The 19819-nt window shown below is 44.8% G+C and overlaps 1 protein-coding gene across 1 annotated transcript; it reads right to left on the bottom strand.

Moving 5' to 3' along the window:
* Nucleotides 1-18561: 18561 nt before the first annotated feature.
* FOXB1 (forkhead box B1) lies at nucleotides 18562-19524 on the bottom strand. Its single transcript, XM_064455840.1, has one exon. The coding sequence runs from the start codon at nucleotides 19522-19524 to the stop codon at nucleotides 18562-18564; it is 963 nt and encodes a 320-aa protein (XP_064311910.1).
* Between the last annotated feature and the right edge of the window lie 295 nt (nucleotides 19525-19819).

The raw sequence follows: 19819 nt of genomic DNA, 5'->3' as shown, positions 1-19819 counted from the left end.
TGTGAGAGTTCAGTTAAATTTCTAGGACATTTTAAAAACAAAACAAAATCTAGGAATACCCCTACACACATATACACATAGAAACATTCATGTGCACACATACACACACAAAAACTATATAGCAAATACCTGGTCTCACAATTATGTGTGCATAGCAGAAACGTTGTGTGCAAACTGCAAGCTCTTTTTCATGCCAGTTAGGGTAGAATTAGGGTCATTTTCAGTGAGCATTTTCTTTCTTGCCTTGCAGAAGGCTCACAGAAATGTATGCAAGGGAGCCTTTTACCTCACAGCAGGACCTTGTTCCATACCTGAAAACGCCAAAGCAAAGGAGGCTTTGGGGTCAGTCACGAATGGTGGGGGGGATAGGTGAATTCCTCACTGCATTCACAATGGAAAGAAACCTAAAGTCTAGCCATGCTGATCTTCATAAGAAAAATGTTAGTCTACATGTCCTAAAAGAATCTGAAATCTAGTACCATTTTGGCACAGTTTTGAAGGGGAGGAAATACTGTGCCTGTTGAAGTCACTGACAAATTTCTTGTACTTGCATATAAGAGTGCTGCTAGCAGCACTGAAGCAACATCAGTGACATCTCTGTCACTGCTATCATTGCTAGGAGTTGACTAGCTATATTGCCAATATTAATCTGCAGGTCAAAGCTTGTTCTCAGAAAGCTAGTTGTCACAGTTAAACTAATCCCTTTTTTTAATTTATTGCAGACCATTTTGTTTTAGAGTTCTATTGATAAAGATGGGATAAGAGTTTTGTTTTCTAGAAAAAAAGTATTTTATTTTGTTTTATTTGAATGTAGTTAACTGTGTTTTGCACTTGACCATGTCATCTGGACAGGAAGATGTGTAAACCCAAGCTTCAAGATTAGTTTCTTCTGGTATGCAGGTCTCCAACTCCTGTTGGTCTAGTTTAAATCTGAGCCATCTAAATCCTGCAGTTATGTCATCTTGTTCTTGGTTTTTGCTGTATTCTTCTTACTACTGAAAAACCTTACTTACACAGGGCCTGCCTTCAGACCTACTAAGTAGTAGCAACTCAACTGTAAACAACTGAGTACAGCATCTGCCAGTTAAATTGAGGAGCTGGCCTTTCTTTTTTTCTCTGTGTGTGTCTGCATGTATGCACCAGATATGAAATACACACACTTAAAAAAACTGGTAAAGAAGTAAGCAAGCCTGGCATATACAACTTAGATGTGTCCTAAAATAATTTACAGCCATCACCTAACCTCAGCAATAGAGAGAGGAAAACTGTTGCTGGATTAAAAAAAAACTTCCAGAGCTACTGTACTGCAACTCTGCTAGTACATATGTGATTTAATTTACAGAAGGGTGTATATTTGCTAATGGTTCTTCCATACCAAGTTCATAATAGCAGTAGATTTCTGACCCCATTTCTTCACCAGGTCTTACAGTATTGAGAAAGAATGCAGGATTTTCCATGAATTGAAAGTATCTATCAGCATTTCTGTCATGGCAGACAACATAAGAAGAGCTTTCATGATACACAGCCATCAGTGTTGTACCCAGACGCCATTTAACCACAAAAAAGAAACGGGACCAGATTTTGGCCTAGCTGTTCACCTGCTGGTGAAATGTCTCACACTGAGGAGTGAGACATCTGGACTGCATCCCATTTCAGTTCCTCATCATCCCTCATGCTGTAACTGATAAACAGGCATTTTGTGGGTTCTTTTTCCTTGGTCATGCAGGTCCAGCCAATATTTATGAAACATAGAGTCAAATTCAAGCCTTAAAGCACAGACTGTTTTCATCTAGCAACATGATATTCCCTGCCCTGGCAAAATTCCAGCTTACTGCATTTGACTTCAGGAACAAAATGCATTTTTCTCCTCCTGTGCTGCTGGAATTATGTAACTGACCAATTAATTATATTTTAAAGATTATAATATAGATAATGGGTAGCAAACTTGGTGAAGTCATCAGGCTAAGTGTACTGCAGGTGCAACATCTTTTCTTACTGGAATTTGATTCATTCACAAAATTATTTTTCTTTTCAAACAACTGTCATTCTTCCTTTGTCCATGGATAATTAAATAACCTTTCCAATTTATTCATAGATTCTAATTTACATAGGATACCAACCCAAAAAGACCCCTCTGCTCACCCAGACAAAAGACATACAATGCATAGAAAAATAAATCTAAATGTCAGCCACAGCACTGTAAGAACAGTTCTGGCTGGTGAGGGCACTGTTGCTGTAGCTTGGAGTCTGGCCCTGGGTGGTCTCTGGTAAGAAGTGATAGTTGGGGCTGAACCAAGCTGAGTACTGCTGGTGAGTTTTCTTGCTGCCTTCTTTTCTGAGGTCATATTAGGAAAGTATGAGTCTGAGGTATTGAAATTGTCCTGTGCAGGGATTTTATATTCTCTTTATTCCTAGCTTATTTAGCTCAGCTTTTTAGGGTACAATCGGGTACTCAGAGCAAGAGTCTCCCCTTTTATTGCACTTCTTCCAGGGTCTGGTCTTTGCAGTAAGATAATTTCATCCAAAGCTTATCAGCTCTCTGCTGCTGTTCTGAGCCTGCAGGTTTCCTACAGCTGAGGTTCACATTTACCAGAGGTTAGTTATTTTCACAGTTTTAGATACTCCTGTGATTCCTCCTACCATAGGATTCTAGTTCGTCACTGTGCATGCAGTTGTACAACATCACTGTGAGTTTGGCAAATGGCATTGGTTTCTTTACTGGGAGCAGGCACAAAGAGGCCCAACATATTTGTTGTTTGCAGCAAAGAATATATAGGTCACGTCTCAGAAATGCTAGCTATAAAGATACTTAGATGCTGGAGCAAGTAACATAGGTTGTTGTAAGACCCTTTGCAAGTTTACAGTACAGGGTATAAAAGCACTTTCAAGGCAGTCTAGGCCTATTTCATACTGTTTTGGTACAGGCAGATGACTGTATGACCTCCTGAGATCCCATCTGCATTCTTTTTTCTACAAGACCTTAAGGACACTTTAGGAATCTGTGAATGAGTTGGAATTTTAACCTAGTTTTCTGAAGTTGTACACAAACGCACTGATGTTTGGACCGTCCTGTCTCTTAACCACAAAGGCCAAAGATATGGTAGCTAAGGGCAGACTTAAGTTCTGGCCAACACAGCTGGGCCTTGGACTCCCCAGGAGCTGGTCCTGCTTAGGCTCTGTGATCACACAGAGTAGAATATGCAGGACTGTGTCCACAGCTAGGACAGTGCTCCAGCTGGTGACTTCAGGGACTGTGTATGTGGACTGATTTATGATTCTCAAGTGTGTTGTGTGGTAGCTCCTTTTTTCCTCAGACAAGGCAACTCAGCTTCAAACACATCTATCTTATTTATAAGAAGTTTAAACTTTAAACTCAAGTTATTTTCTTCTCCTTCCCCAAGCTTGTAATTTAAGGAGAAAATAATCAAAAATATGTACATAACATAGCAGAATACAAACTCTTAAAAAACTAGCAGAACCTTCAGTCTCTGCTTGTTTTCCTTTATGGTATTTTGTTTTATTAATAAATCTGCCTCTATATTCATGACAAAATAAGAAATATTTCCAATGAAATAGGCAAGTCTTTGTTAGACATAAAATATAACTAATATTTGATGTCATAAATATTAATGACTTTCAAGTCTTTAGATACTTTAGAATCAATTCCAAACATTTTTGTTTTGATTCACTCTTATTTATTTCTTCACATTGAACTGCTAGAAGAAATTTTCCTCTATTTTTCTCTGAAAAATCTCTCAAGTTCTGCAGCCTGATTTTGAAGGCTCTTTTCAAACTGTTTGATTTAAGATGTTGTTCAGTGTATTTTACATGGCTCAATCTGTACACCCAGGTGAAGTTAGCAGTTAGTGTCACAGGACAGAAATGCGTGTATGATGGCCACCAGTTTGGCTGTCACTTAGGACTGTTTCCTGGTAAAACAGAAGGGATTGAAAGAGACAGGCCTTTAACAGACCACATCTGTTGTGGGCACAACACATAGCATAACCTATCATTTGACTTCCGATTTCCTGGCCAATTCTTTACAGGTACTGAACAATAATTGGTATTGCCCAATGTGGGTTTCAATAACTATAAATTAACGTTTGTTGTTCCTTAAAAGCAGGAAATTCCTCTTTCTGAGCAGAATAGTTCCATATCTTCTCACAAATGTACAAACTGCAATTTCAATGTCCTATAAACAAATAATGAATGTTATCAGTTGAATGACTGTTGGTGCAGAGAACAGACTCTTCCAGAGATTAGATATCTGAATGTCATGGTTTAGCCCCAGTCAGCAACCAAGCACCAAGCAGCCGCTCGCTCACTCCCCCCTGGTGGGACAGGCGAGAGAATTGGAAGAGTAAAAGTGAGGCAGCTCATGGTTTGAGATAAAGACAGTTTAACAGGTAAAGCAAAAACTGCGCGCAGAAGCAAAGAAAAACAAGGAATTCATTCACTGCTTCCCATGGGCAGGCAGGTGCTCAGCCATCTCCAGGAAAGCAGGGCTCCATCACGCATAACAGTTACTTGGGAAGACAAATGCCATCACTCCAAACATCCCCCCTTCCTTCTTCTTGCCCCAGCTTTATATACTGAGCATGACGTCATATGGTATGGAATATCCCATTAGTCGGTTTGGGTCAGCTGTGCTGGCTGTGTCCCCTCCCAGCTTCTTGTGCACCAGGCAGAGCATGGGGAGCTGAAAAAGTCCTTGACCAGTGTATGTGCTACTTAGCAACAACTGAAACATCTCCACATTATCACCACTGTTTCCAGCAAAAATCCAAAACATAGCCCCATACTAGCTACTACGAAGAAATTTAACTCTATCCCAGCTGAAACCAGGACACTGAACCTGATATGTCTTTAATAATTGAAAGCCAAGATAAAATATCCATCCAAATGTGGAGGACAGAGGATTCTTTGCCTATGGAGGATTAAATATAGGATAGGGGATGTGCCAGTATGAGAGAGACAGAATTACTCTTCTAAGATTTACTCATTCCATGTATTTGTGTATGTTTGTTTCTAGGGTCTTTAATTCTTTCTCTCTTTTTTTGTTTTTTAATATACTAAGATTATAGAAAAAATCTCTACAAATCCGACATTGCGATCTGCTTTTGCCTTACAATCTTTGTTCTTAAGTAATCCCAACAATAACGAATAACTTTGTGACTATTTGGGCTGGTTTTGGCTGAGAAAGAGTTAATTCTCATCACTGTAGCACCTGTATTAGTCAGGGACCTTTCCAGCTTCCCACACTCTGCCACGTGGGCAGGAGGCTGGGAGGGGTGGGGCCACAGCCGGGACAGCTGACCCCGACCAGCCAATGGCATGTTCATTCCATACCATGTGACGCCATGACCAGCGTATTAATGGGGGCAGTTGGTGCACGGGCGTTGTTGCGGCTCGGGGACTGGCGGCATCGGGTCGGTGGGCCGTGAACAGCTGCGTCATGTGCGGTTTGTTTTGGTGGTTCATTCCCCATTTCCCTGCCCCCAGCCCAGGTTTCAAGCCTCTCTCATTGTTTTCCTTTCCATTGCATTATTCTTGCTAATATTGTTTTATTTTAATTATTAAATTGTCCTTATCTCAACCCACGGGCTTTACCCTTCTGATTCTCTCCCCCGTACCGCTGGTGCGGGAGTGAGCGAGCAGCTGTGTGGGGCTGAGTTGCTAGCTAAACCACAACAATATTGCAGCAATGAAAAATTGTGACCGTATTGCAGTCTCTGCTGGTGACGTATTTAAGTCCTTTTTTTTTAATGCACATTTAGAAGCGATGGGGCACAGACACAGTGTGATACTGACACAATTCTTAGAACACAGTCCTTCCTCTTCCTTCTGTAATAGACTGCTGTACTGTCCCTGGAGTAGTCAGACTTTTGATGACTAGGTGTAGTAACCATGCCTTCTTTCCCCTCTAGTTCCAGGTTCTCTTTGTCATCTCTGAAAAAAGCCTGTTTCCTTTGCAGCCCTCCCTCTTCATACCATTAGCCATTCATGTCACTGAGGGAGGCAGCAGATCAGTAAACAAAGGTAACCACAAAGTCCAAATGTCCCAGACAGCCAGTCTGCTTTGGGCACAAGTCACAAGTCCTTATTTCTAGATATAAACATTTTTTGGTAGTAAGAGTTGGGTAGGATGAAGGCAGCTTTGGGGCTGAGAGACACTGTCCAGTGGTAATTTGCCTTCAAGAGAGTTGTAGCCAAGGAGCAGGACAAGGCTGGAGTCTGCATTTGCCAAGCCATTGTGTTTAAAGAGCTTGCCCTAAAAGTGAATATGCAGACAAAATACAAGGGTGGGGAGACAGAAGCTTTATGTCCAGAAGGTTAGTTTTCTATTAACTGAGTTGCCATCAACACAAGAAAACCAATTCCTATAGAAGCTGTTCTTTTGTCACCAGATAAACCTTGAAAGGCTTGATAGGAAAAAATAGGTGCAAGCCTATGATGGGAAATATAGGAAAACAGTAAGTAACAAAAAAAAAATCATACCTTAAAAACCAAAAACCCTCTGAATGCTTTCAGAGCATGAAGGAAAGAAATCCCATGTCCTTTCCAAGGCTGTGGAACATCACAGCTGTTGTAAATAGGCCAATCCCAAAGAAAGCACCCATGTTTCAAATGGGAGATTATTTGCTGCATCATTTTAGCGTGTTTGATTTATCAGTAACTAATGGGAAGCTGACAGAGACTTTGAGCAAAATAATTCAGTGTGTCATAAGCCCAAGATTTGGCATCAAAAATGTTTTACTTATGGTATATTCATATGGTGAGAACATAGCCAAGCTGTTAGTATTAATGAAATTCATCCTAATTCCTCTTTGTAAAATGCATTATTAATCTGCTGTTATTAAACAAGGAGTTTAAAGCATTTAGGACAAGGAGACAAAAGGCGATTGAAAATTGCACCATTTAGAGCAAGAAGTTGGAGTCTGAACAGAATTGCTTCAGTTTAGTGTTGAGACTGATGCACTTGCTTGGGTTTTTAGATAATTTTGGGGGTAGAGAATATCATCTAGGCAGTCCTAGTGATTAACTGGGTTTTGGTGGTATTAACTGAATTTGCAGTATTTTATCCTGGTTTGCTGAGGAAGTGACGCTTATGAGACCATGATTTGTGCCTGTCATCTTCTCTCAATCAACCCAAACAATGTTGAATGTTTTGGTCAGCTCCAGTCAAACTTGAGAGGAGTAAAAACCCTCTTTCTACTAACTGAGTTCCTTATTTTTTTAAAGTGTTTTCCTAAATATTTTCTTAAAATGTTGGCTAGATAGAAAAGGCAGGCTCAAACTAGACCCTTCTCAAGGGAAAAACAGTTTGAGCTCAAGCACTGTTCATTTTGTATGGCAGCAGCAAGCCAGTTGGTCAGTGGGTGCATTCTCTGACAAGTCAGTAGGCAGTTTGCTATTGCATCTGCTCTTGTCGGGTAGGCTGTCATATGGGAAATAGGAAGGGAGGGTTCTTCAGGCAGGTATAGTCAAGGGAAGAACGACATTAGGGAATCGGGTAAATTTATTCCAGTGCTTACGCTACGGTATGCTTTTCAACACTGTTCTGTGTTAGCCATCCCCACTGAGATCAATGGGAGTTGTACTGTGGACTAAAAGGATGTACATCACTGTTCTTTATGCTGTTGATCTTGAAAAGCCTCAGCGTCCAGAGAGAGCTCCCTGAGTGCTATCACTAACAGCTCCCTACAGAATTTACAGAATAAAATCCTAGTACTGCTCCCACCAAGGCCATGGAGAGGTCTTGTAAAACAGAATAAAGTTTTCATTGTGTCAGGGTCTCGATGCTGCACTATTTGAGAAAACACTTGATACCAATATTTTGACAGATATTTCTGGCTGTTGATTTTTCTAGTGATTGTGTGTTAATTACACAGTTTCAGCATGTAAAAGTTGAAATGGAAACATCCAAGAATAGTCTGAATCATTTGTTTTACACAGTTGTATATGCTGCTTTGCATTGCTTGGTGACTTCCAAGGAACAGATAAATAGATGGCACCTTATTGCCTAGAGTTCTGAATTGTCCACAGAGACTGAGAAATGATATTGTATTTTGAAAAGAAAACAAAATTCATCACATTTTCATGCCCTTTTGCTTGAGACTAATGTGCATGATTCTTTCTGTGCACATAGTAGATACTTGCATACATAATTTAGTAGCGGAAGAACTTTCTGTATGAACTTCTGTTTGACAGTCTTGCTCTGCATGACTAAAATGAGACCAGTTCTGCTGCGTTGAAATAAGGAGCAGATAAAGGAGATTTTGGTAGGTCTCTAAAGAGATTAGGGTTGTTCAGTCAATTTATTATAGTTAATGCAATAATTTAGGGGATTTTCCCTCCATACAGACAATATGAGTCCATCGTAATTCCTTCAGATTCAAGAGAAGGTCTAGACAGAATGAATAAACATTTGTAAGAGAAGTTTTCTCTTTTCAAATTTGCAATTACTCTTTACTATTGCAGGGAAAGGGTGTGTTATGTCATGTAGCATGCTTGGAAGAGTGGAACATTTTCTAAGGCCCGGAGAGAGGCCAGGGTCTGGAGCTTCTGCAAGATAAATTAGCCTCTCTGAAGTCTTGTGCTGCTACAGCACAGGCTTTTCTGGTGTATGAATTAGCTGAGCTAACACAAAACAAATGCCTAAAACATTGATCCAAGGTCTGCAGTGCAATGGGCAGCTCAGGCTTTCCTCTCAGCTGATGCTGTGAAGAAGTGGACAGGCATGATTTGCATCACCCACTCCAGGAAGAAAGGCTTTTACCATTGCTGCTCTGAGAGCTACAAGGAGTTCCACCTCATGTCAGGATACTCCAAGGATCCAGGCTTATATAACAGTGCCTGACGGTTTCCTACAAGATCAGTTCCCAGCCTTCCTAATAGGTATTTCCAGAGCTAAAGTGGACGAATACTGACAGCTTCTGCTTTATGTCCTCAAAAGCAGAAGGAGAAGACAATGCTGAAAATAGTACTTAACTCTATGCTCTTGACCTCCTACCCAACTGTGCCACATCCACATTCACAGAACCATAACCTCCCTGACTTGCATTGAGAACTAAGGAACGCATTGTTACTGACCCAAATTCATCCTATTGAATTTCTTTGCAGCAGCATTTGACCCCAAAACTGTCCTTTTAAGCAGTACTTCTTTACTTTGGGGGAAAAAAAAAATCACCCAGAGCTTGAACATGGAGAAACAGTTTGGGGTTGCTTTATTTAGTTGTAGGAACTGACAAAGGAGGATGCTCAGGAAAATACAAAAATATCAAGAGACTTTCAATGTTTTGAACAAAAGAAAAACCAGCACTTAGGTAGATATATACAGCCCTTACTGCAGAGGGAGGGCTAACGAATGATTGAGAGTGCTAGATGTCTCGTGTTTTCTTCTTTTCTGAAGTTCTGGGTGGCTATGTGATCTGATGTCTCAGAGACTCTGTGGTCTGACAAGGCTTGACTTTGCTTTAGAAATGTATTCTGTTTTATAGTTTGTGCCTGTGATCAGTAGGAGAAAAATGTTGTTCTGTGATACACAACTCAGACACATCAAATGCAGATAGAGAAAGTGGACCAGTTTGATAGAATTTGAGCGCTACAGGTAGAAGTGGGTTTATGGGTTTATTTTCCAATGGAGAGCCTTCATCTGAACATGCAGTAAGTGCCCCTTGTGGTTCCTGTGCAGTGACTTCAAAACAGCCTGATCTTGAGTTCATGGAAATAGTTCAGAGTAATGCCAAGCTGACAAAAAGGCAGCAGATCTTTGTATATCATCTGACTGGAGGGGAGAACAACAAAAACAAGAAACAAACCTACCCCAAATTCCTCAAAAGCAAGGCTCTGGAAGATGAGCCAGTGGTTTCAAAAGGCATGTCCCAAACCATCTCACGGTAATGGGATTTATAATATGTAACTATATATAGACAGTAATAGAACTTGTAATATGTAACTATGTGCAGACAATGGAGTTTACTGTTAATTGTCCCTCACTGAGTTCACTGAATGGGTGAGGAAGAGAATAAGGTAATTTCCAGACTAGTCAACCCCTGTCTGACTCCAGCTGGTGGTATCCATCCTCTGGATTTTGCTGACCAGTGCTGGCTGTATGGGGACAGAGCAGGAGTTTCAGCCCTCTTGTGTTCTGCTGCTCCTCTCCAGACTTGCTGTCTGTCCTATAGGGATATAACCAGTCCTATGGCTCAGGGTTGTTTGGGGCTGCTGGCATCCGTGGGTGAATGCCTACACCATCACCAGGACAGCAGCTGGGGAAAAAAGTATCTGTGTGTATGTCTGTGTGTATGATTAGATGAAAACTGGATAATGTGGTTTTGATGCAAAAGGAATTGAAAAATTCCTCACCATTGAGAAAGCGGAGTCAAAGCAGAGAAGAGAATTTCTCAAAACTTTCTAGTTTTATCTCAAAAGTATTTAGGACTATGGTTTTGTTAATGTTCAGATAGATTAGTCTACAGCTTGAAAAAACAGTACCCTAGCAGTCCTAAAAATGGTTTCTGAGCTGTCCTTTCAGAAAAAAAAAAAAAAATGAGAGAGAGAACTTTGTGGAAGGCAGAGAGGAACACAGGTCCCAGTATTCTGGATTCTGTCCTTCCTTGACCAGTTCTTTTGTGGCTGGGGGAAAAAAGGTTTATGATCTGGCTTATGATCTGAAAGCACTAGACTAACAGTTGAGGAAAAAATTAAAAAGAATATAGACATTTTCCATAGTTTTCAGAGTTGCCCATGACCACGTGGCATTAAGGTACCTGTGTACACACGGAATCTGACCCACCATATCCACTGATTGTGACCCCAAACTACAAGGTAAATTACTTATCTACTTAGAAAACTATCTGAATGTTCTGAAAAAACTTGATAGTGAAAGACTTGTTCTGTTTAATTCACTGGGAAGTTTCTATGGATTTTAATGCAATTAAAATTTTACCCTGAAACCCACACCTACTGTATAAGGCATTTGCAAGCATGACTCAGGAGAGCCATGCAGTAACTAGAAGACTATATGACTGACAGATAAGAAAACTCACCAGTGATAAGGCAAGCAAGAAGGGACAAACTCTTCCCCCCCTGTAGAATTGTTTGTTACAGGAGTTGTGTGTCTTCCTCTGACATACATGGTGCCTGTCATTTTCCAGGAGAAAATACTGGTGCCAGTCTTGCAAATCATGAATGGTTGAAAATTACTTACTTAAAAATATATATCCTTTGGTCAGGGGAAGCAGCTCAACGTGGTCCAGCTTGTCCCTGAGTACATTCAGGAGTATGTCGCTTAGACCCTCCAGATATACCTGACCCTTCTAGGTCTGGCAAAGATGAGGAAGCTGCAGGTCAATAAAGACATGAACATGACTATTAACGACTTTCTGCAGGTGTAGAAATCATAAATGTCTTTCATCTCTGTTAGAAATCCACGCTAACTCTGTTAGAGCTCTCATAGCTACCAACAAAACAGCAATTCAGAGCCCAGTTACATGTAACGGGGATCAACTCTCAATCGTCTTCCCTGTTCTCCAGGGAACTTCCTTAACCTGGAAATTATGAGGGTTAATTATGAAATTATCTTCAGCAAGGGCTCAAGTACATCAAGCACAAATTGAGAGGAAACACAAACTATTTGTGCATTTGTGGTCTCCTTCAGCAGATCAGTGCAGGCCTAATCCCATTCTGCTATGTGTGAGCACTGCCTGACCCTATGAAAAGCTAAGGGGAGGGGAGACCACAGGGAGAGATGATGCAAGCTGTGTTTCCACGGGTCCAGCACTCCAGTGTGAAAGCCCCGGGAAACTCTCCATCCCCCATTAGCCCAAGGGGAGGGATGTCTCCAGGAACAAGGCAATAACATTGTTTAAAGGCCCCGGGATGCTGACTGCACCTTCCAGCTTTTCAGTATGCTGCTGCCAGGAACCCGCATCATTAGGCTGAGGAGTTAGAAGTGAAATTTGCTAGCCAGAGCCATAAAGACTACACAGGAGAGACATACAGGAAGAGGTAGGAGAGAATCGGATGGTCATATTGCTCTAGTTGGTAGAAAAATGCACATCTGTGGTGTGAAAGAGGTGGGCTTGCAGGTGTTTGAAGAGATGATTGCCATCTGTGGCTGCAGTCGAGCATTGTCTTCCCTGCTCCAAAATGGGTGCTTTGTCCACCTTGATATCCTGCAGCCAAGTCCCCTGTCTGGCCTAACATTGACCTAACCTTTAAAGCAACTATCCTTGGCTGGAGCTGGATGGCATGGTATGCTTTCATGTTCAGGCATTCCAAAACAGAGGCTTTGGTGTCTTTTTGCTTATCTCATTTGAATTTATATTTGTTTCATGTTTAATTGGTAGTGCAGCGGCACTGCTGATAGTAGGAATAAAAGTGCCCCATAATTAGTAGCTTAGACTGTTAAAATATGGAACTAACATGTGGGCCTGCTCAGGGGAGCAGCCTCAGGAGCGGATTCCCAAATCCTCCAGCAGGTACTAGACATACTAGCAGTTTTTAAAGGCTGAGAAGGCACCTCATGCTGCTGAGGCCAGGTTAGCTGGGCAAACCTAGGAGTAGAAACGGGTCCAAGTTTTGGGCAGTTGTCTATCCAGTAGCCATTAAAGCAAACAAGGAGGATGGAGGCTGCAGCCTCGCAAAGTGCCTTGATTTCATCATTGGGAAAAATGCCAACAGGTAAATGTTTACGAACAAGCCCAGTACATGCAGGTGGTATGCGCTGGCTGTGGCTGTGGTAGCTGGGGGAGTGGAAATGCTGAGCATTTTTCTGTGGTGGAAGATTAGTCTTTGCTGTAATGCCTCCCTAAGGAACTGCTCTAATTAATGCAGAATACTCTAGTTACTACTTAATAAATACCGAGGCCCTTCTAAATAGCACAAAATTAAGAGCCTTTATTTAGAAGTGCCTACAGTTGAGGTATGAGTTAACCTTTTGAAGATGTTGGTGCTTCCTGGCAGTGGCCATGTTGGGGACACGTGAGGGAGCGGAAGGTGAGACCCTCCCTGGGTGCTGGAGCACAGTGCCCCGCTCAGGCTGCCTCAGTGCTAAGGCCCCCGGCAGAGGAAGGGTGGCAGAAAAGGTACCTTCACATTAAAATGCTGCCAAAGGAAGGGCAGGGTCACCAAGCCCAGATGCAGCAGTCAGCACTCCTTCGGGCTGCCCTCCTCTGAAAACAGCAGCCGTTTCTCTGCTGTCTTCGTTGCTTGCTTCCCAGTTGGACACCGGCATATATGAACGGGAGAGAAATTAAATGCTGACTGTCTCCGGGGCTCGGCGGGTCTGAGCGCCCTGGGGTAGGCGGCGGAGCCGGGTCGCTGTCTCTGGGGGTCTCTCCTCAGGGCCGGAGGAGCCCCGCGCCCCCCGCGCCTCGGCCTCAGCCCGGCAGCGGTGCGGGGCGCGGTGCGGGGCCCGGCCTTCCCTACGGGCGTCGCCGGGGCGAGGCCGGCGGCGGGCGGGGCCAGGCCGAGGCCCCGGCATGGACGGGCGCGGGGTAAAGCGGCGGGTCTGCCTCGCTCTGCCTCCGCCCGCGGCTCCGCGCAGCAGGGCAGCCCTCCACATGTGCGCGGTGCCCGTAGCGCGGCGGGACGGCAGGTCGCAGAGCGCAGCCGGGCAGGAGCACTTTGCCCGGGCGCGCCGTGACAGGGCGGCGATTCTCACGGCAGCTTGGGCAACGGGCGGATGATTCCTCGTTTTCTCTTTGTAAATAAAAACGTTACCTTCCAAACCATACTGTGGCTCGGCTCGATAAACCTGGAGCCTTTATTTTTCTTATTGTGTTGTATTGTGTTCTTTTTTTTCAAGCAAGGGTGCCAGTGCAACTCACCCTGTAGCACAAACGGACCCAGAAAGAGAGAGGAAGATAAAATGAATTTAAATTCCAAAGGGGTTTCAGTGCTGGTTTCCTAGTCCCCGAGTCAGCAATGTGTTTGTGAAAATTCAGCCTTTTTGTCTCTTAGAAAAAAAGGGCTAAATCTACATCGGTGGCCCAGTCTAGGTTTGCTATTCTTTGCATTTTCTATTCAAGTGAATGAGAGTGAATGAAGTGGCCTGGGACCCTTTATTTGATCTACTCAATTGCATAAAGTGACAGAATTCTAATATATTTGTTTAATGCTCTTCAATGGGGCTTTCACTTTCTAGCTTGCAAATGAAGCCTCGATCTGCAAAGTTTTGTACTTTTTTTTCTTTCCACCATTTTTTTTTCCTGGCAGAGAGACCATATTTCATAACTTGGGCCACGGTTTGAAGTGATTTCGAGAGGAGTTTTAGACTCGAAAAGTGGGAAATAAAGAAACAGATGTGAAGTTATTGTAAATTCTTATAGTGGGCTCTGGGGCTATTGTAAACCCACTGCAGGCGGTCCAAAGCCTCTCTTTTTCATGCTGTAATTGAAACATATTAATTAGATAATTTGTTGTTAGTTTAAAAGAAACAAATACAGCCCCTCCAAGGCTTCAGAACCTCGGTTTCTTTTTGTTAATAAAAACAAAACAAAACAAAAAACAACCCACAAAGTGACATTTATATTAAGATTCCGAGATAATTCGGCACTGAAGTTGATGAAGCTGCTAAGGTTTTTTCTCCCTTTCCAGAGAACCACTTTTGAAGAAAGGCTGGCTGATAGAATTCCCTCTCAGGGGTCGCCGGGGAGCTCTTTTCTCCCTACCTGGCACAGAGCGCCCTTCCCCGCAAGGCGCGGTCCGAGGAAAAAAAAAAAATATTCTGGGCGAGAAAGAGCTGGATTTCTTCCGTAGAGGATTCAGACTTGTGGGGTGGTGTCTTGTCACACTTCGAGGGGGAATAAAACAAAACAAAAAAGAAAAGTAAATATCCCGACAAGAAAGGATGCACATGCAGTGCACTGACACGAAATAAAAACCCGAGTCGCCAAGCACGACTGGGTTCGCTTCGCGGGCTTACCTTGCACAGCCGGGCTCAAACTCAGCCACCGGAAGAAAAGAGCTTTTGCCTAGAATGAAGGGTCTCTTCGCATCAAGTACGCCTATCTTATAATGTCTCGTTGGGAAATAAAATAAAAAATAAAGACACACACACACCCCGGCCCCCACGAAATGTCTAAACACGCCGAAGAGCTCGCCCCCCCCCCCCTTCGACCCTTCCCTCCGCGCTCTTGTCTCTTGCTTTTCTATTTCAGATCGGTGTTTATTGACATTGGACTTGAGCCATTAGGGAGATTTAACAAGTCAAAGCAGTAAATTCAAGCGACGCGCTGAGCTGCGCGTTTGTTTGAAAGAAGCATCGCAACATTTAGGGGAGCGGGGTGGCGGCAGCGAGGGGGGTCCCGGGCTTGGGCAGTCTCGGGCAATCACGGAGATAAAGAGGAAAATGGCACTTTAAAAGTTCGGTTGCGGGTGTTACTATCGGATTATGTAGAGAGAAAACTATTGCACCTTTTGAGAATATTTTGCTTCGGGGCATAATCTTTTCAGATCATTATCTCCGCTGATTACTATATAGTTAAAAAAGACCCTCAAAGTGCAGCTTCATCGTCTTAGCTGAGCTCGGATTTCACCTTTGAGGATTTGTTCTGACTGCTAGATCTTAAAAGAAAAAAAGAAAGGAAGGAGAAGAGGAGTCCTCGTCTTCTAAAAATGTAGGTCATCTCTTGTTTAGGAAAAGTTTGTCGAGTTATGTGTCCATTGATCTGGTGATAAGTGTTGAATGCTTTCTTTAGCTGATCGTGTTGATATAATCGTGGGTTGGACTTGATGAATGAGTTCAGTTGTCCCCCATCTGACAAGCTTTAGCAGCTTCATGCATTTTAATCAGCCCAATGATTCATTTATTTTCCACCTTTTTTCTGTGTGTGGGATCCGTTCTCTTTAAAAAAAAATGGTCGCAACTGGATTAATTACCATCTACATTAATCTTAAAACTTTTGTAAGGACCTCGCGGTACGTAGTGAGGAAATGGGGATGTCACTTGCGCTGTTTATGGTCCAGAAATTCAGACAGAGATCAGGCAGAGACAAAACCTCTGTAACACCGTTGCCGTAGAATGAGTGAATCCTGTCGGTTCATTAGAATACACTGTCGTTTTCTTGCTAATAAGCGTTTAAGTATTCGGTTGTCTCGTAGCTGCGCTCTCAGCGCAGACCGCCTCATCTCTGAGACACTTAGTTACTAATTTCACTAGATTGCTTCTATCCTTTTCAACAGATGCAGAATCCTTGTAAAATCCCTGACAGAATTGGAGAACTCCACCGGAAAGCGCCCAGAATCCAGTTTTCATTGTGACTCCTTTGCCCTTACTTTTTTAAACGGACTGTCTACTGGTTTACAGAAAAACGGGTACAATTTTAAGTGTTACAGTTTACAACCTACTGTTTTTGGAAAGTGCGATCGGTAGAGAGGGAGAAATTATAGCAGTGGTTGGAGGATTGCAATGCTTGGGGAGATTTAAACGACAGGTAAAAGGCTACAATAGCTCACTTGCACTCGAAGAAGATTTTGAGATGCCACTTGTAAGAAAACCCACAACTGACAAAAATTCAGTATTCTCTTAAAAAGTAACTCATTCTTTAAAGATTTTTATGCTTGCTCTGTTTTTAAAAGCTCACTAATTTGTTTACTTTTTAGAGAAAATTTAACTGGCAGGTGATAAGTATACATACACACGGGTGTAAGTGTAATACGTGTTTATATTCAGTATAGGTGTATAGGACACAAGTGCATGTCTGTGTGTGTATGCATATATGTATAGAAATACCGATATAAAAACCACCAAACACACTTATGCATGTTGTCTTTTCGGTAAACCGGCGATAATGGCAATTTTAGCTAACATGTTATGGTACATTAATAACTATATTTATGGTACCCTCCCGTGAAAATGCTGTTTAGATTATCTAAATATTGGAATAAAACGTCATTCCTTTTTCATGAACTAATGCTTTTACTTTCTCGTGTAAACTCTTTAAAAAGACAAATAAGAAACTAAATCTGCATTTACATGTTTTAATGAGAAAATATTATTTGGACAACTAGGTTCATAATTTAATGTAGACACTTGTTTAAGCTTTGTCTTAAAACACACATGCTGGGAACAAGAACACCAATATTTAAGATGCCATGCTTATTCTGTACAGGAAAAAAGTTAAAAAGAAACGTCTTTACAGTTTCAATAGACACTAATGCTGTTTGGGGGTGTGGGTGTGTCTTTTTTTTTTTTCCCCTTAACTTAAGCAGTTCACAACAGAACAGCAGTTCAGTTTCCAGCAAACTACCTAAAACTAGAAAGGAGTATATCAAACAAAAGTGCATTTTACACATTTTATAATCATTCCTATGCACAAACATTTACAGTTTCCCTAGCCCCCTCTCTCTTGTCTGCAAAGCTCCAGCAGAAATCAGGTTGACCTCTACAGTTTGTACCTGCTGTTGTGTTACTTCTCCATGTTTTACCAGTGACTTCAGCAGCTTTTCTTAAGCTATGCCGGGTCGCGTGCTTGGTAACAGGCTTATTTTATTATGAATATTATTATGCTTGTTTTTAAGCTATGAAATAAATAGCTAGAAAATTTAAGAAACGAACCCTCAGCTCCCCAAACCTTCAGGTTAATCAGAAGTTAACAGACAAATCAACTTCTTTTCCAGCTGAAAACTACAGTAAACATCCACGTTACAACAGGCACTGCAAAGGGGACCTAATCTGATTTACAGTATGCCAGTTCAGTATTTACATTAAACCAGGCGCTTTGTAAACAGTATGGGGTGAGTGACTTTCCAGGGTGCCTCCTGTGGCACGGCGTCTGCTCCCGCGGCGCTCCCCACGCCCAGCCGCAGCCGCGGCCAGGAGCCAGGCCCGGCGGGGCCCCCCACCGCCCCCTGACCCGCGGGACCCGCGCTGCCCGCCCGCCGCTCCTTCCCGGGAGCGGCCTCGACTGCGGGGCCCGCGGCCTCGCCCCGCGGGAACCCTGCCCTTCGCCTAACCGCGAGGCACGCGCAGGCGTCCACGCACACGCACCCACACAAAGGACACGAGCACTTCCCGGCGTTTCCAAGATCCAAGCGTTTGCTGCTTGGAGGCTGGGAACGTCGCTGTCTGTCACGCAGTGAGGCCGCGGCCGTTTCACACTGTCTGTGGCTGTAAAGGCCGGTCCTGTATAAACCCCTGCCCTTCCCCAGACAAAGGAAGGGAAGGAGTCGCCGCCGGGCCGGGCTTGCCTGGTCCCCGGCAAGTAGGAGATGCTGAAGTACTTTGGGAGGACTAGTGATGCATATGGCAGTTCCTACCGGGCGGGGATGGGGGCGGGCCGGGCCGGTTCGTTTCGCCTCGCCTCAGAGGAGCGGAAACCAAAGTTTAGAACCGGGAAAGAAGCCGAGACGCGAAGGAGGGCACGGCTGAAGGGGCGAAGCAGCAAGGCAGCTCACGCCAGCGGCAGACGTCAGTTTTCCGCGGCGAGTTGCCTCTGCTTGAGGAGGGAAGAGGAGAGGGGAAATGAGCGGGAGGAGGGCGAGGAGAGGGAAGAGAGCTCCGAGGAAACTTTGGGAGAAGAGGGACGGAGGAGTCCGTGCGGGCGGCCCGGGTCAGTGCACCGCCACGGAGTGCAGGGCGGGCGCCGGGCTGGTGAGAGTCTCGCTGGGGGTGGCCGGGCTGCTTTGGCTGGTGGCCGTCTGCGAGGACGTGGGGCTGAGGGAGGGCGGCGAGTTCGAGAGGATGGTGGGGATGGGCGCGGGCAGGGCGGGCAGGGCCGGCACTGCGGCGGGGGTAGGCTTGATGGGGACGGGGATGGCCGGCAAAGTCTGCCCCCCATGGCAGAGCGGCTTAATGGGCACGCCGTAAGCGCCGTACTCGCCGCTGGCCATGGAGATGGGGGTGGCGGTGTCGATCATGCCGGAGCTGTACATGTGGGGCCAGCCCGTGCCAATGGAGCTGCCCACCGTAGTCAACTGGTTGGGGAGGGGGTAGGCGGCCGGCATGGGCTGCATCGTGGAAAACGCGAGCCCCCCGGGCATCTTGTACTCTCTGGCGATGATGTTCTCGATGGCGAAGGGGTGCTTGAAGCTGGAGGGCTGGGACACGCCGAGGTTGTAGGTGGACATCTGGGGCAGGTGGGTGCCGGTGGCCGCCAGGGCGCTGAGCCGCAGCTTCGCCTGCTGCTGGAGGTACTGCGCCGCGTCCGCCGGCTTGCTAGGGGCCAGGTGGTCCGACTTGACCACCTTGAAGCGCTTGCGGCGGCGCAGGAAGCTGCCGTTCTCGAACATGTCCCCGCAGCTGGGGTGTAGCGCCCAGAAGCTGCCCTTACCCGGCTGGTCGGGGCGGCGCGGGATCTTGATGAAGCAGTCGTTGAAGGAGAGGTTGTGGCGGAGGGAGTTCTGCCAGCGCTGCGTGTTCTCCCGGTAGTAGGGGAAGCGGTCCATGATGAACTTGTAGATCTCGCTCAGGGGCAGCATCTTCTCCGGGGAGCTCTGGATCGCCATGGCGGTCAGCGAGATGTAGGAGTAGGGAGGCTTCTGATCACTGTAAGTGTTTCTGCCCGGGCGAGGCATCTTCGCTAGGGGACCCGCGGAGATCTGCGGAAGGGCAGCGACAAGGAGGGGGGCGGGGGGCGGGGAGGAGAGGGGTGAGTCCGAGAGGATTTGCACCGACACCCGGCCGGGGCAGCGGATGGGTGTGGGGCCGGGCCAGAGAAAGAGGGTTACAGGGTAGGGGCACGGCGGACCTCGGCCCTCGGGGGGCGGGACGGGGGCAGGGGAAACCAACCCGGACCTCAGCGACGCCGGCGGGGGAAAAACGGTGTGCCTTTCTCCCGGCTCCGGCCTCGCTCAGCGTGACCTCGCCGCA

Source organism: Phalacrocorax carbo, chromosome 7, assembly GCF_963921805.1.
Source record: "Phalacrocorax carbo chromosome 7, bPhaCar2.1, whole genome shotgun sequence".
Taxonomy (NCBI): domain Eukaryota; kingdom Metazoa; phylum Chordata; class Aves; order Suliformes; family Phalacrocoracidae; genus Phalacrocorax; species Phalacrocorax carbo.
This window is presented reverse-complemented; position numbering and strand designations above follow the sequence as displayed.

Excerpts from the sequence above, each read along its gene's own strand:
- FOXB1 (XM_064455840.1), bottom strand. The coding sequence starts at position 19,524 with ATGCCTCGCCCGGGCAGAAACACTTACAGTGATCAGAAGCCTCCCTAC.